The sequence below is a fragment of the Jatropha curcas genome, chromosome 7 (assembly GCF_041381405.1).
Source record: "Jatropha curcas cultivar XTBG-Jc1 chromosome 7, XTBG_Jcur_1.0, whole genome shotgun sequence".
NCBI lineage: Eukaryota > Viridiplantae > Streptophyta > Magnoliopsida > Malpighiales > Euphorbiaceae > Jatropha > Jatropha curcas.
The window spans coordinates 25,591,135-25,608,195 of record NC_143157.1 but is presented as its reverse complement, the minus strand read 5'-3'; the positions used below and the strand labels follow the sequence as shown (position 1 = coordinate 25,608,195).

At 33.7% G+C, this 17,061-nt stretch overlaps 4 protein-coding genes across 4 annotated transcripts; 1 reads left to right on the top strand and 3 right to left on the bottom strand.

The window, feature by feature from the left end:
• Positions 1 to 411: 411 nt before the first annotated feature.
• Positions 412 to 2,998, bottom strand: SHM4 (serine hydroxymethyltransferase 4). Its single transcript, XM_012215696.4, has 4 exons — positions 2,252 to 2,998; positions 1,304 to 1,694; positions 1,108 to 1,209; positions 412 to 965 (listed from the first exon to the last, which is right to left on the bottom strand). The coding sequence occupies exons 1-4, from the start codon at positions 2,927 to 2,929 to the stop codon at positions 721 to 723; spliced, it is 1,416 nt and encodes a 471-aa protein (XP_012071086.1). The 5' UTR covers positions 2,930 to 2,998; the 3' UTR covers positions 412 to 720.
• A 6,115-nt stretch (positions 2,999 to 9,113) lies between these two features.
• On the top strand, positions 9,114 to 11,393 carry LOC105633137 (adenosylhomocysteinase 1). The gene is made up of 2 exons (XM_012215695.4): positions 9,114 to 9,941; positions 10,334 to 11,393. Exons 1-2 carry the CDS (start codon positions 9,231 to 9,233, stop codon positions 11,078 to 11,080), a joined length of 1,458 nt encoding a protein of 485 aa, XP_012071085.1. The 5' UTR covers positions 9,114 to 9,230; the 3' UTR covers positions 11,081 to 11,393.
• Positions 11,394 to 13,446: 2,053 nt separating this feature from the next.
• Positions 13,447 to 14,213, bottom strand: LOC149495060 (protein RALF-like 24). Its single transcript, XM_089724053.1, has one exon. The coding sequence runs from the start codon at positions 14,017 to 14,019 to the stop codon at positions 13,666 to 13,668; it is 354 nt and encodes a 117-aa protein (XP_089580179.1). The 5' UTR covers positions 14,020 to 14,213; the 3' UTR covers positions 13,447 to 13,665.
• A 1,751-nt stretch (positions 14,214 to 15,964) lies between these two features.
• Positions 15,965 to 17,009, bottom strand: LOC110009360 (protein RALF-like 24). The gene has a single exon (XM_020678930.3). It carries the CDS (start codon positions 16,475 to 16,477, stop codon positions 16,145 to 16,147), a length of 333 nt encoding a protein of 110 aa, XP_020534589.1. The 5' UTR covers positions 16,478 to 17,009; the 3' UTR covers positions 15,965 to 16,144.
• Between the last annotated feature and the right edge of the window lie 52 nt (positions 17,010 to 17,061).

The window sequence follows — 17,061 nt, the reverse complement described above, 5'->3', positions numbered from 1 at the left end:
GATTTTGATGATTTTTTAAAAGTGTTCCTTTTTTCTAACAGCAGTACAAATAACAATGTCAAATAATAACGCTGAACGTGCTCTTTTTGTTGGCGATTGATGCAACAACTACTTACTAAGGCATTTAAATAAATAGCCCCAAAAAAAGGTAGTATTATTTATTGCTCAAATTTATAAATTTACTCCTATATTTTGTAAAAATAATGACACCTCAATTTTTGTTTAATTGATTTAATAAGTGTTTACAGATTTTACTAATTCACATTTTTTTAACAAATTAAAAGGTGTTTCCCCAGCTGTTGGTCCACTGTATGCATAAAAGTGTTTTGGTGCAGGGATATATTGATGGGAGCATCCAGTAGACCACTTGACATACAACAAAATTAATAAGGTTTCATTTAAAGTTCAAAATGAAAGCTTAAAAATTTTTAACCAAATGCTTTATTTGTTAGGGGAATAAGCACAAAATGAGAACAATATATGAAACAGGTAATGTGATACATCCACAAGTCATTGAGAGGATGAAACATCCTTTAACCCAATAACAAAACATGACGACCAACATGAACTTCAAATCAAATGAAAAATTGGCAGCTAACCTATAAAGACCAGAAAAGAAATCATAGAAGCCTCTTTTTCTTTTTTTCTTTCTTTCTTTCTCTTGGATATTGAAGGTAATTTTCATTGATTTAGAAGCTAAATAGTAAAAAGTATTTAGATCTAATCCTTGTACTTCATTTCAGAGACGAGGAAACCAGGCATGTCGAAGGAGAGAGCAAACTTCTCAACATCAGCCTTGAGGGCTTCGATGTCCTTGTTGTTAACCAGACCCTTGTTGAAGTCCTTCAAGAGCTTTCCGTGTTCCTTCTGGATCTTCAAAGTGATCGTCACAGCACGGTGGAGAAATTCTCCAATCTGCTCGAAATCTTTCTCAACCAAGCCTCTTGAAGTCATGGCTGGGGTGCCTGCAAACAGAAACTCCAATCACTAATGCATACTAGATGCTACTAATAAGGGGTTGTTTTCGCCCCAAATTAAACATCTTTCTACCCATCAGAGATATTGAGAAGTGGAATCATTTCATTAGATAAGATGTGACAGTCTTACCAATTCTTACTCCTCCAGGAGCCAAGGCGCTGCTGTCACCGAACACGGCATTCTTGTTTACAGTGATGTTGCAAAGGTCACATAGCTTTTCAACCTTGTTGCCTGCAAGGAAAGCATTAAAGAATCACATTACATGATTAAGCAAATGCAAGTAGCCAGTAAATTCCTCAAGCCAAGTAAATCCAAATCTATTTACCAGTCAAGCCAAGAGGTCTAAGATCCCAAAGGACAAGGTGGTTCTCAGTTCCTCCAGTGACCAGCTTGTATCCCTGGCTCATCAAGTAGTTTCCAAGAGCAACTGCATTAGCCTTGACTTGTTTGGCATAAACCTTGAACCCCGGGGTTGTGGCTTGTTTCAATGCAACAGCCAGTGCACCAATCTGGTGATTGTGAGGACCACCCTGAAGAGAGGGGAAAACTGAAAAGTTGATCTTGTCTTCGAAGTCATAAACTGCATCTTCTGGCTGGCCCTTCTTGGGTGGTTTAGGCCCCTTTCGATAGAAGATCATACCAGCCCTAGGACCCCTCAAACTTTTGTGGGTGGTGGTTGTGACAATGTCACAGTACTCAAAAGGGTTGGCGGCTTCCTGAACACAAAAAATTGATAAAATTAAACAAACTGAGATCTTAAAAATATTGCAACACTCAAAATGATAAAATGATTATCTATCTACACATATGATGATGCAAGTTCATTTATAGGAACATCAAATTTGAAGCTATAATCCTGCACAAATTTTGAACTCAAACCAATTTACATCTTCATTGCTAATTCAAAACTAGATGCATTTATAAGTATACTAATCCCATTAAATTGCGAAAGTGCATCTTGAGTACAACCTAGAGTAACGTTAAAATCAATTAGATAAACCTCTCCATGATTCTACAAGGAACATAGTTACATTTCAACCAATCCATCTTGCTCGAGCCAACGAAACTTTAATATCTCAGAAACCCAGATCTATAATTTGGAAATGAACCTAAGTTACACGAGAACTAGATCCAATCTTTCACAGTTTTAGTCTCCTCAAATAACTACTAACCAAAGCAAAAAATCAGATCCAGTAAAACCAATCAAGCAGTAAACTTAGAAACAGAGATCCAGCACGAACAACCACCAAAGTAAATAAATATATGTACATACCTGAGCAGCAACGAGACCACTAATGTGAGCCATATCACAAAGCAAGAGAGCACCACACTTATCAGCGACAGACTTGAACTTAGCATAATCCCAGTCCCTAGGGTAAGCACTACCACCACAGATAATCAACTTGGGCCTAAAATCAAGTGCCTTCTCCTCCAACTTATCATAATCAATAAACCCAGTTTGAGAGTTAACCTTATAAGGCAAACTCTCAAAGTAAATCGAGGTAGCAGAGATCTTCTTTCCACCAGAGGTGTAATACCCATGAGTCAAATGACCACCAGAAGGAAGGTCCAAACCCATGATCCTATCATGAGGCTGAAGAACGGCGGTGTAAGCGGCGAAGTTAGCCGGAGAACCAGAGTAAGGCTGGACGTTGACACCCCACTTAGTAGGATCAAGATGGAATGCCTGGAGAGCGCGGGAACGGCAGAGATTCTCGATCTCATCAATAAATTCATTCCCACCGTAGTAGCGGTTTCCGGGCATGCCCTCAGAGTACTTGTTAGTGAGGGCACTACCGAGAGCCTCAATGACAGCAAAGGAAGTGAAGTTCTCGGAGGCGATAAGCTCGATGCCGCTGCATTGACGGCGCTTCTCCTTCTCAATCAAATCGTGGATATCTGGGTCCACAGTTTGTAGAGAAGAATTGCCCCATACACTAACGGGATCCATATCGAGATCGCTAAACAGAGAGGGAAAGGAGAGAAATGATTTGCAAGTGAAGAGATACGAAAATTGGAGGATTTTGAGAGGTTTATAATCGAGATGGTGAAGATGACAAAATTACGTTTATGGCCTTCGATTCCTTTTTTTTTCTTTCTTTTAATTAATTGAATAATCTGGTGGAGGTAGGTAACTGGTGGCTCCGCACTGCTCTAAAGAGTTTTTTTTTTTTTTTTTTTTTTTTCTTTTTAAAAGTAAAAATAAAAAATAAATTACAGTTTAACTGTCTAACCATCATGGTTTTCTTCTTCTTTGAGTGGTTAATTAACTTTACTAACATTGGTTGGGTTTAAATGTAATTTGTATTTGAAATTAAAATTTTATAAGTCTGCCTTAATTATTTTACCTTCAAAAATTTTTGTATACAGTAACTAATGGTAAAAAAATAAATATAGTTTACTTTTATTATCATAAAGTTATATTACCATAACCATTTTATTCCCATCAACATCAATTTTTTTCTAAAACATAATATAAAGAGGGTTTAAATTCGTATTCCTGCATTAAACTGCGTGCTCACATACCATCAAATCTCAAGTCCTCAATAACAAAGGATGCAATGCAGAAACGTTTTAAGAGTTCATCCATATTATTATTACTATCACCCAAACATATTAAAACAAATTTTTTAATTATAAAGAGAATATCTCTAATCATTTATTAAAAAACGATAAAATAATAATAGCAAATAATAATTACTCGCTAATATTATGATCGATTATCCCAAAACTCGATAAAATGTTGAAAAATTGGGATTCAAATTGAAGTGTAATTAGATGAAGTTTAGCCAAATACTCTAACCTATAAAAAAAGTGTTGCTTAATGACTTAGAAAGAGAAGTCGTTTTCATGTTAGATATTAGAAAGACTACTTCCAATTTCATAAATGGTTAGGATTTCACCAACTCCCAATGTCGTTTTTCGAGTTGGTGTGCAAAACTTTCTTCTTCTTTTTTTTTTTTTTTCATAACATATTGGAGGAAAAAAAAAAAAAGGAGTAAACGTTTGAAGTTGGTGGACTATGGTTGTTGAAGGGCCATTTTGGTCATTTGATACTGACACTTCCTTTCTCCGATCTGTTACTTTGTTCGCCCTTTCCAGCATGGGTGGTGGGTTTCCCTTTCTCAGCCGGTAGTAGGTTAACATCCTCTTTTCTATTTCCTATGGAAGTAATTTTTAATGGGAAAAAATTTTGGTAATCCAACCTCAATTAGTGTTGAATTTGAAATTTTTAATAAGCAGTAACATTAGAATTATTTTTTAATTTATTGAAGGCTTTTATAAGCCGAAATAACACTGTGAGCGGGGTAACTCTCAATTGTCTTACTAAATCAGTGAAAATAACTGTGATTGAAATGACTCGAATTCGAGACCACCCACTCCTCACATAAATATTAAATATATTATTTATAAAAAACTCAAAATCGACTATTCCTCAATAATATATAATCGATTTTTAAAAAACGTGAATTTTCTAAAATCAAGCAAAAGTCTAATTATTAATAAAAAAAACAAAATATTGTCGTGATTTAACAAAATTGGCCACTTGCTATATGTATATATAGCACCTAACAATTTATCTTTATAGATAAAAACTACAAAATGACCTCTTTCATTCTGGGAATAATGTAATTGGAGTTTATGAAATTATATCGTTTGACTGTTTAATAAAGCAAAGACATAATAATATGTACTTACGTGTCACTCATTCTAATTAATTTCATATATGTAATTTTTCAATTAATGGAAATTAATGTCTAAATATTAAATAATTGACTAATAATTTGCAAAAGCTAAAGCTTGTCTTCTCTTCTCTCATATTAAAATTCTTACACATACATATATAGTACAAAGATATTTAAACATTTTATTCATATCTAATAATAAATCTCTTGAAATATAATATTTTAATAGTTGTATGAATTAAAATTTTTAACTTTTTTTAAGTTAATTTTTGATATTACAATCAAATGATAGACAATAAATCATTTAAAACATATTTTTTTCTATTTATTTATTAGAAATTAATTATTATTTTTTTTAAAAAAGGATCCTTAATCGTAACTCGTACAACTTTCATTGCAAATATTGCAATAAACAATATTAAATAGACAAAATCTCCCCAAAAAAATTCCAAAAGTGCTTTACCAACCTCACTGCGTTGAAGCACGCCAAATTGAGGTTGGTTGTAATTGAAGTTTGACCATAAAAATAAATAAATAACAATAAAGAAGCCATAAGATGGATTAAACATGAGAATTTTATTATTTTTGTTGCAATTCACATTTCTTTTCCATTCTCTAAATTTTGTGAAAAAGACAAAATTAACATTGCTATATAGATGGATATCTATCACCAATTTCTATATTACTCTTTTCTTTTGGGTTCTACCTATGTTATTTTATCTTTATTACTTGTCATTCTATATTTTTCTATTTTTTAATATTTTTTTTATTTTAATCATTTGGCCTCTGAAATCTACAGGCTCGATTAATTAGGATTCGCGCTGAGCAAATCCACACAGAGGAATAAAGCATTTTTTCCAAAGTATTTAAAGGAATTTCATATCCAAAGTTTAAACTCAAGATTTCTAATTAAGAGAAAAAAGATTTCTGTCATCTTATTTTACCGTTGAATATTAAATTAATTTTTTAATTACAGTAGAAAAGAATTTTATTTTGCATGTTATTTAATAATTTAACATGAAATTCATAACAATATTAAATTAATACATTTTCGTAACATCCGGATCCTCGTTGTCGTTAGTCGTTCAAATGATAATACTGTACTCCCCTAGTCCTGCTGCCTGATGTGGTCAAGTTAGGACCGGTACCCTTTTACGTGCCAACGAAAGATAAACAATATGGGACACACATTGCACGATCACGTTTTTTTATCTTTTTCCCCTTTTCTCGGCCACATTTTGCAGAGATATTTTTATTTTTTTATTTATTTCCTTTCGGATCACCGACGAAACGGGTCGCGATTTCTTTCATGATTGGAACTATATATATATATATATATATATATTTCAATCTTTCAACCAAAATAGTTTATTTAACTCGATGAGTGTAAAATTTCGAGCACGCACTTATTATTATTTAGGGCATATTTATCTATAAATAATTGGAATAAAGTAATTTTAATTATTAAATTAGAAAATAACACTTTTTTTTTATTTAGACGCTCAAGAGCTAATATTATTGTAAGTGATTATATGTTTGTTTTTTATAAATCATAATTCATGAATTGAAATTTTCTGTTAATTTCTTATCTTGGAAATTTTCAAAATTATATGCTACAAAAAGTTTCTATTAACTAAATTGTAAATGTTTTTTATAAATATATATTTTAAACGGTTTTAAATATTATAATTTTAGGGTATTATTTCTGATTTTTAAATTAACGAAAAGAATTTTAATAAATTATAATGAGTTGAATATTGCTTCATTAACTTTTTACTTACAATAAATGAATTCTATAAAATTTTATGGTATTTATTTATAGACTCATTTTTTGTGTTTGATATAAAAAAAATGCATTGATCGTTTGAATTTAATTTAATGATAAAATTTTTATCCTTGTAACATTCTAACATTATTATGTGAAAAACATTTTTAAAATAAAAATATATTTTTTAAAATTTTTATCTATGAATAAAATTTAATTCGTTTATACCAAACAAAATATTAATTAAGCTTAAAAGTCAACTTATTTATTGAATTCGGTGATAAATAAATTTGAATTCCGCTTATTAAATTTATGAAATCAACCTTTTTTCTAATTAAACTCCGAATATCTTACTTGTGGCAACAAAGTGGTCTAAAGTATTCTAGTTGTACGGTCGTGATTAAAGGAGACAGTAAACGTGCAATCAGATCAAGTGCACGACAGACGTGATACGGAAATGACGACATTACAATAATGCAAATAACTATTTATGGACCGATTATTTTATTTTAATTATGACAAATAAATTTATTGATTTCGTGAAAATGACGGCTTGCTGTAATTTCAAGTACATCAAATACAGCAAATTGTCACTTTCATGTTTTTTACCTTGCTGTAAAAAGGATAAAAAGAATAAAAAAAGTAGGAGGTATTGCTGATCAATAGCAAGGTTAGACAACTAGAGAGAAATCTACTATCTCTGAAGATATTATTTTTTAAAATATTTAAAATCTCTTATATTTTGAGATAAAATAATTATCGTAAAACGTATTTCTTCGAATAAAAAAAGTATAATAATATACAGGCCAAAGTTGGATGCAGAGGTGGCCACGGTTCTTGAATTTTCAGTTTCGGTTCCAGAGCCGAAAATTAATGGTTTCGGTTATAGTTTGGAACCAAAAGGTTCCAGTTTCGATTTCAGTTCCAAAATCGATAGTTCCGACCGGTTTCAGACGGAATTAGAATCGTAGGTTCCGACTGGAGCTAGAACCGATTTTGGATTGGTTCTGATTCCAGTTCAAACCAATTTTGATTTTCACCGATTTCGGTTTCGATTCCCACTGGTTCGGAATCGACCATTATGGTTCCGAAAATCGAATTTTGGCCACCCCTCGTTGGATGGAAGAAAGAAACCGACAATCTTCTCCTCCTCTTAACACCGATTGAAGAGGAGGATGAGCAAAAGGGGAAAAAAAACAAACATATACAGAAAAAAAATTATATCCAAACACACTATGTACAGAGTCATCATTTAATGTTCAATGAATGCTTACCAAATTTACCATATACTGTCAACCATTATCACTCCAGAATAACATTATACTATTAAACTATCAAACTTGATTCGAATCCTTTGCTTTTTCTTCATTTTGGTAAATGCGGTTATATTTAGATAAATTTGGATAATCATTACATTATTTTTTTAAATAAAATAAAATACAATTCAAACTTAATAAAAATAAAGTTCAACTTACTATTCAAAAAAAAAAAACGATAAGATAAACATTTTAATTCAAATTACTCATGAATTTGTATTCACATCCAATTTGTTGTAAAAAATTCAAATTGAATTTAGATAATTTGCACATGAATTATAAATTCAGAAAATGAATGAAATTAAAAGGTTAATTTTGTATTTTTTTTTAAATAACAAGTTCAAAAAATAAATTGATTTTTATTAGTATATAAAAAAATTATCATATATTGAGCCGTTAATAGTAGTCAAACCCAAGTCCAAAATTATTTAAATTTTTTCTTAAATTTAGACTCTTAATTTTTGAAAAATCGTCTCTCTAACTTTGAAAAATACATGTCCATTGTTGTTAAGCATATTAGGCTAGAACATGATTGAATTGAATATCAATTTAAATACTAGTCGAACCTGATTATTATAAATTAATTATCTAAATCTATTTAAAAATTTATTTTTATCACTGAAATTTGTTTGAACCTTACCCGTTTATATCTGAATACATTCAATCTATTACATTAAAAATATTATTTTATTTTTTAAAATAAAAAATAAGCAAACATTATAAAATTCTATTTTTACTTAATAAAAAACATATAACATCAATGCTAAATAAGATTATAACATTGATTATAAAAGGTATATATATAAAATAAAACTAATTATTTCAAATATTTTAATTGCAAGGATGATAAATAAGGGATATTCAAGCTTTTGAATCTGAACCCAATATGAATAATAAAATACTGCTCGAACCTGTTCTGATCCATTTATTTACTTTTCCAAACTCGTTAAAATCGAGTTGAATCGAATCCGATATTCATCACTCGGATAAAATTACCATCCCTAAGCAGCCAAAAGAAGCTGTGCAGTAAGCAAGCTTTACGAATACTTACCGCCTTGATTTACCGAAATTACCATTGATTAACAGATCTTATTGTTCAGTAGACAGTCGTACACAACACACCCCACCCCACCTCACCAAATAACCACCAATCATATAAAGGACGCGTGTTAATCTAACCAAAGAACTGGTCCGATCATCGTCCATTTCCACTTGCAAAGGGCCCGCATAAACATCCGTCCCCTACGCCAACGATTTTCTACACTTACCAGATCTACCAACCCCCCAAAAGAAAACCCTCAAAGCCGATAGATCCCTACCGTCCATTTGACCCATCTAAACTATATATACGGCCTCACTACAACCATATTTTTCGCACAAATCCCATCTCTCTCTAATACCATAAACCACAGAGAGAGAGTGAGGTTGCATTTCTCCCTATCTCTTAACAATTCTCAGATCTAAACCCCTTCTAAACCCTTAACAATGGCGTTGGTAGTGGAGAAGACCACCGGTGGCCGTGAGTACAAGGTAAAGGACTTGTCTCAGGCTGATTTCGGTCGCCTTGAGATCGAATTGGCCGAAGTCGAAATGCCTGGTCTCATGGCTTGTAGAGCCGAATATGGTCCTTCACAGCCTTTTAAGGGGGCTAAAATCACCGGCTCTCTCCACATGACTATCCAAACCGCTGTTCTTATCGAAACCCTCACTGCCTTAGGTGCTGAGGTCCGTTGGTGCTCTTGCAACATTTTCAGCACTCAGGACCACGCCGCCGCCGCCATCGCTCGTGACTCCGCCGCAGTCTTTGCCTGGAAAGGTGAGACTCTCCAGGAGTACTGGTGGTGTACTGAGCGCGCTCTTGACTGGGGTCCTGGTGGTGGCCCAGATCTGATCGTTGATGATGGTGGTGACGCTACTCTCTTGATCCATGAAGGAGTTAAGGCTGAGGAGATTTATGAGAAGACTGGTCAGCTTCCTGACCCATCTTCGACTGATAATGCAGAGTTCCAAATTGTGTTGACCATTATTAGAGATGGATTGAAGACAGATCCTAAGAAATACCACAAGATGAAGGAAAGATTGGTTGGTGTTTCTGAGGAGACTACCACTGGAGTTAAGAGGTTGTACCAGATGCAAGTTAATGGAACCTTATTGTTCCCTGCTATTAATGTTAACGACTCTGTCACTAAGAGCAAGGTATTGCTTTTGCTTATTAATCTTTTTACGGTTTTAGATCTAATTGTTATGGTTTAGATCTGTTGTTTTTTTAGTGTTTGTTTAGTACAATCTGTGTCTAGATTAAATTGATTTGGATAATGAACTGTATGCTCCCAAAATGATTTAGTTTCAGGTTGCAGGTCTGCTATAGTGTACTTAGTCATTAATGATTTTGCAGCTCATTAATCTGGTTAGGAAATTTTAACAGTTCCAAAAATGGTTTATGATCTGGATCTACTATGTCTACTGAGTTTTGCTTCAGATCTTAAGTTTTGGATAATGACTTTAGATCTCAACACTAGTAAAAGCTTTCTGTTTGATTTCTTTATCTTGTTTAACACTTGCAAATAACTGTCTATTTTATATTGCAGTTCGATAACTTGTATGGTTGCCGCCACTCTCTCCCTGACGGTTTGATGAGGGCTACTGATGTCATGATTGCCGGCAAGGTTGCTGTTGTCTGTGGTTATGGTGATGTGGGTAAGGGCTGTGCTGCTGCTTTGAAGCAGGCTGGAGCTCGTGTGATTGTCACAGAAATTGACCCCATCTGTGCCCTTCAGGCTCTCATGGAAGGACTCCAAGTCTTGACCCTTGAAGATGTTGTCTCTGACGCTGACATCTTCGTCACAACCACCGGTAACAAGGACATCATCATGGTTGATCACATGAAGAAGATGAAGAACAATGCCATTGTTTGCAACATTGGTCACTTTGATAACGAAATCGATATGCACGGACTTGAGACCTACCCTGGTGTTAAGCGCATTACCATCAAGCCCCAAACTGATAGGTGGGTTTTCCCTGAAACAAAAACAGGCATCATCGTGTTGGCTGAGGGGCGTCTAATGAATTTGGGTTGTGCCACTGGTCACCCTAGCTTTGTGATGTCCTGCTCTTTCACCAACCAGGTGATTGCACAGCTGGAGTTATGGAGGGAGAAGGCAACGGGAAAGTATGAGAAGAAGGTGTATGTGTTGCCTAAGCACCTTGATGAGAAGGTCGCAGCCCTCCATCTTGGGAAGCTTGGAGCTAGGCTTACTAAGCTCTCAAAGGATCAGGCCGATTACATCAGCGTTCCAGTTGAGGGTCCTTACAAGCCTCCTCACTACAGGTACTAGAAAAGAAGAAAGAGAGTGTAAGAAAACCATGTATTTGGACGGCTTGATTGTTTCATTTACAATTGGATGATGATGATTGTGGTAGAATTTTAGGTTTTAAATTTTTGTAGGATATTATTATGTGTTTGGGTGGGGAAAAGTTGGGAGGAATGAATGGGATTGGTCTCTTCTGTTGGAGAAGACCACATGGGATTGAATAAGGTTTTGGATGGGATTGTGTGGGATGTGTATTGTAACTGCTGCCATTGGAGTTTTGCTGCAGCAGCTTTTCATTTTATTCACCCAAAAACAGAAACAAAATGTTACTTGTCAACTTCTTTCTTGATGGATGGCTTTTGTTTTTTTTTATACTAAATTTGGGTAAAATCGTAAAACATAAGGAGGTGAAAAATCTGTTTCAGGTCGATTTATTTTTGGAAAATTATTTTTAAAATGCTTTTGAATAAGTTGTTTTTGTTTAACTTGAATTGACATTCACCAAATCGACGAGTTGGGTGGGTTGGTGAATAATAGATTAGGAGATTTGATTATTGTTTTTATTCAGAAAATTCCACAAACATAGTCGTTAGGTAAACATGAATAATAGATTAGGAGATTTGATTATTGTTTTTATTCAGAAAATTCCACAAACATAGTCGTTAGGTAAACAATAATGATGGTACTCTCTTATCTTACTATATTTAAATAGAAAAGACAACGGAAAATGGAAGTACTACGAAATTACTGCTTGAAACTGAGACACTACACTATTACTGGTTGATTTCATTTTCTTTATTTATCCCAAATCTAATTGGTAGTCCGGAGAAGTAAAAAAGATCGTTTCATGTCATCCACTGAGTTGGGTCAAGATCATTCCTTTTAATGACCTAAGAAAGATTATTTCATATTTGAATCGTTGGGCCATAGCCCATAGCACCATTTGGAGATGCCCAACAGCCAACCCCGAAGCTAATGGAAAGGAAATATCAAATGTGGAAACAGATTTTAACTTTTGGGCCGAGTTAAAGTTTCCATATTAATGCATCAGTTAAAGTTTCCTGATTCGTGTACCACTGCACTACCGCTTATGTGATTACACCTTATCATCAATAATAATAATAATAAAATACTCATATTTCTCTCTATTATCTCTCACACTTGCACCTTATTAAAACATCACTTGAAAATCTCCAGGGGTTGAAAAGATTTTACTTAAATTTGAGGACCCGGGAGAAAATAAAGATAAAATAGGAACAATTTATAAATAATCTTTAATTTTATTGATTTGGTCGTAAGTGGACTATGGATACGATCGAGACATGTATTTTTCAGGGAATATTTCTTTATATTTTATATCCTATTGGACCAGGAAAGAAAGTTTTTGGTCAGAGTTTCCTGATGATTAAACTTTCACTGCAGAAATCAAAATCTAAAAAGAAAACAATCAAGATTAAAGCAAAACGAAATACCTGTAAAATTTTGACAGTATTCAGATAGAATTTTAACCACAAAATTATCTGTCAGTATAAGCAAATCAAGCTACTTTTTCAATTAAAGACTTCAAGAGCACATCAAATATTTACTGTCTATGATTTGCATAAACATTACAAAGAAGAAGAAGAAGAAGAAGAAGAAGAAGAACCTTTTATTTAATGAGACGACAAACTGACAGTTGCCAGATATATCAAGCCCATATGCTGTTATATCACCAAGAACTTGTATATTTATGCATTTCACAGAAGTCGATAATAAAAGGAAAAAAAAAAAAATCTCACTTAAGAGATCATGCGCGATCATAAACTCCTGACCAGAACCAATGCAAGAACATCAATTGTTTATGCAATTTGTAAGAAGTAAAGAAAGATTTGAAAAGGGGAGGATCCTTAATAATTTAATTTGATTCAATTTGAGGGGAATAATAGGCTAACAAGAAAAAGAAATCAAGCCATGACTCTGTGTCAAGCAAGGCAAACTTTAAGCTTCTTGAAGATCTCAGTATCTGTTCCTAGAAAATCAAGGGCGTTAATGCAAGTACGTTAAAGATAAGGTTAAGAAAAGGGAATTCTGCATTATAAGTTTAAGTCATTTCTCTTTTAGGTCATTTCTTCTGGGTTAATCCTGTTGAATTATGAATGAAAGATATTATAAGGAGAATATGTGTGTGTATATATATATATATATAGAAAGAAATTGCTTTTGTGTTGATGGTCTGCCCAGAAAGAGATTTTTTTTTTTTTTTCATAACCATTCCAATATGAAATTTTAATTTTATTGATGTAAAGAGGATATACTTTAAATAGAGCATATTATCTGTCTAATATCCACACGAAAAGAAAAATTAGAAACCTTAAAATCTCCAGAAAAAGAATGCTGAAAATTCAAAGATATACGAAGAAGTAATAACAATTTATTTATATAACCTTAAAAGGATAGCTCAGATCTCCCCAAAAATTAAGATTATATTAATTCATATGGCAAATCAAAACAAGATTCTTACAAATTTCATCAAGAAAAGCCCCGATCAAAGACACCAAATCTAGAGACGTAATAGCTCATTACCAATTTCACAAGATCATGTCAATTTTAAACTAATTCCTTGTCAAATTTTAAGGGCCTCTACATCTTGTAATGACCTCACAACCTCTGCTATAAGGATTAGCTTCTCCAGCATGACAATCATAGTAAGAAGCTCCTGGCTTTGCACATGGAACCATGTCTCTCTTCAGTGTCTCGTAGCTTATGTACTTCTTTTGCATCAAAAGAACTCTCCTGCTAATCTCTGACTCCATCTCTGCCTCTTCAAGGCAGTCTCCAATTTTCCTGGTACAAGGCCTACTCACAATAGCATCAATTTCAGTGATTTCAAGTGAATTGAGGCCTGAAACTGAAACCCCATTACAAATTGAGAAATGGGTGTAGAGGAAAATGAGTGCAAGGATATAAAGTTTGGGTCTTGACATTTTCTTTGGTTGATTTTGGGTAGAGTTTGCTGTTTTCTTATGTTTCTTGAGTTTCTTGTAGAGCTCTGGAAGTGAGATCTTTGGTAGTTGGGATGGTCAGAGATGGGACAAGACAGTGCAAAATAGTTTCAAGCGCTTGTGAAGTGTGTGAACATTTTCTGGTTGGCACCAAAGAAATTATTACTTTGCCACTGAGATCAATGTCCAGTAAGACATATACAGTGGCTCTTCTCCTCCTCCTGTAAAAAGATTTTAACTTGGAAGTAAAAACTACATCGGGTATTAAAATTTTGAAATGGATAAAATAAATTCAGGGTCAAGGTGTTAAGTAATTTTCAAGGGTGAAATTATGAGTTTAACTCTTTATTGAAAATTTAAATAATCAAAGAGTAAATTTTGGGATTATATAATATTAACTAAAACCGTAAAACAGTTCTGTATCTCATGACATTAATGGAAGAATCATTTTAATTTTCTATTGGCATTAAATCAATATTTTAAGAGGATAGCATAAAAAAAAAAAAAGACTTTTATACTGAGCACTGAAAAATTCAACATTTTTAAAGGTATTTCATTTAATTAAGACTGGAAATTCTAATTACTGAAGAAAAAAGAAAAGCAATTTAAAAAAATTTGTGCATTTTCATTTTATGATTGTTATTTTTAAATTTGATATTGACAAAGATTTATTAGTTACTACATGTATTTACATTGCTTTATACATGCAGCTAGCACAGTAAATCATTTTCAGGGTGAGAGGTCACAGTCTCAACAACTGGATATCTGTCTGGGTATTTGTGATTAAGTGGCAGGGCACAACCAACCACCTTTTTAGAGACTTTATTGAATTTTGCTGAGCTTCTCCCTTATAACCTTGCACATGCTTTTGCCTTTTTTGCCCTTTGGGGAATTGTGAATCAGCTTTAACAAAGTAGACATAAATTAGAACCTATAACAATCAAAATGATTTCCTTCATAAAGTATAGTATATTCCACCATTTCTTTTATATATATATATATATATATATATATATATATATATATATATCAAAATTGAAAATTTAATTATTGTTGTTGATTACATTTGGAAATAGAAGCGGGAGAAGGCTGCGTCTGTGTACAGCAGCTCCATCCTAAAAGCCTCCTAGGAGTCGCTCCTGACTCAGACACCTTACCCTGACGTTATTCTTCGTTCTCATCGAACCGCTTTCTCGGACTGAATTATCACATTATTAACGTGAGATGTTCAGCACACTGAACCAGTTTTTTTACACTTAGGCATCTAAGTTACGAAACAACCTAATCTAGTAGATGGAGGACCAAAACTTGGCAATGATTAGAGTGGACACATAAGGACCACAATGGATCCGAAATATCTAGAATTATTGGATAAAAGTGATCGGTGAATAACCATAAGAAATTAGAGAATTTAATTTTGTTTTACAGTGGTAAAGACGTTGATCATCTCTCCTTGATTCAGGGTCGATCATGATATTCTCAGAAGCCACGGCCCACTTTATGAGCTGTCTTAAACTCTATTATTGTGGGTTGAAGAGAATCCTACAGAAATGAAACGTAAACAACTGACCCTTGATTCAGGGTCGATCATGATATTCTCAGAAGCCACGGCCCACTTTATGAGCTGTCTTAAACTCTATTATTGTGGGTTGAAGAGAATCCTACAGAAATGAAACTTAAACAACTGACCGGTGCCCCGAGCCGATGGAACAATGACTAACACACCTAGTAATCTCTATTTTTTTAGTTTAAAAAAAAAAAAAAAAAAATCTGTGTCTTACCGAACTCACATGGTCTTGTCAAAACATTACCATGGTTGTTTCGAGTGACACACTTGATGCACTTATGTACATGTATATGAACATTCAAATGTCTACCAAGAAGTAATAACAGTTTATTATATAATCTGAAAAGGATAGCTCAAATCTCCCCAAAAGCTAAGCTTATATTAATTCATATTGCAAAAATAAAAAGCAAGATTCTTAACTAAATTTACAAATAGCATCAAGAAAAGCCCCCCATTAAAGACACCAAATTTAGAATTGTAATATGTCATCACCAAATTTCACAAGGTGATGTCAATTTTGAACTAATTCCCTGTCAAATTTTAAGGGCCTCTACATCTTGTAATGACCTCGCAACCTCTGCTGTAAGGATTAGCTTCTCCAGCATGACAATCATAGTAAGAGGCTCCTGGCTTTGCACATGGAACCATGTCTCTCTTCAATGTCTCGTAGCTTATATACTTTTGCATCAAAAGAACTCTCCTGCTGATCTCTGACTCCATCTCTGCCTCTTCAAGCCAGTCGACCCTACGCATAACAGCATCAATTTCAGTGTTTTCAAGTGAATTGAGGCCTGAAACTGAAACCCCATTACAAATTGCGAAATGGGTGTGCAGGAAAATGAGAGCAAGAATATAAAGTTCGGTTCTTGACATTTTCTTGGGTTGTGTTGTGTAGAGTTGAGTTGTCTTGCGTTTCTTGAGTTTCTTAAGGAGTTCTGGAACGGGAAGTGAGACCTGTTGTCGTTGGGATTCGGGAAGGTTAGATGAGACAAGACAGTGCAATACAGTTTAAAGCGTCGGTGCAATATAGTTTAAAGCGTCGGTGAAGATGAACATTTTCTGGTTACCACTAAAGAAATTGTTATATGCCACCTTTTATTTTCATAGTTGCAAGTACTGAAACTCACGTGCTCGGTGTCAGAACATTATCATGGCTCTTTTGACACGCTTGATGCATTTATGCAGCCTGACCAAACTTTTCTGTTGGTATTCTCTTCATCTTCATTCGTAAATAAAGGACATATATAGGTACAAAAATCAACGCAGAAACTTCCATTTAAGAGCACGTAAGAGATTATGCCTGTTTCTGGGTTCTCATTCTTTAATCTTTAGGAACACTTTCAACGATTTGCTTGTCCTTCCAGCACTTGATACTATGTGCAGTATTAGTGGCATAAGTCTAAAATGAAACTCTAATTAACAAATCAAGATTAGTAGTAATAGTTTAATGGTAATTT

Excerpts from the sequence above, each read along its gene's own strand:
- SHM4 (XM_012215696.4), bottom strand. The coding sequence starts at position 2,929 with ATGGATCCCGTTAGTGTATGGGGCAATTCTTCTCTACAAACTGTGGAC. Across the intron at positions 1,210-1,303 it reads TAGACCTCTTGGCTTGACTG|GCAACAAGGTTGAAAAGCTA; the intron begins GTAAATAGATTT and ends CTTTCCTTGCAG. Across the intron at positions 966-1,107 it reads TCCTGGAGGAGTAAGAATTG|GCACCCCAGCCATGACTTCA; the intron begins GTAAGACTGTCA and ends TTCTGTTTGCAG.
- LOC105633137 (XM_012215695.4), top strand. The coding sequence starts at position 9,231 with ATGGCGTTGGTAGTGGAGAAGACCACCGGTGGCCGTGAGTACAAGGTA. Across the intron at positions 9,942-10,333 it reads ACTCTGTCACTAAGAGCAAG|TTCGATAACTTGTATGGTTG; the intron begins GTATTGCTTTTG and ends TTTATATTGCAG.
- LOC149495060 (XM_089724053.1), bottom strand. The coding sequence starts at position 14,019 with ATGTCAAGACCCAAACTTTATATCCTTGCACTCATTTTCCTCTACACC.
- LOC110009360 (XM_020678930.3), bottom strand. The coding sequence starts at position 16,477 with ATGTCAAGAACCGAACTTTATATTCTTGCTCTCATTTTCCTGCACACC.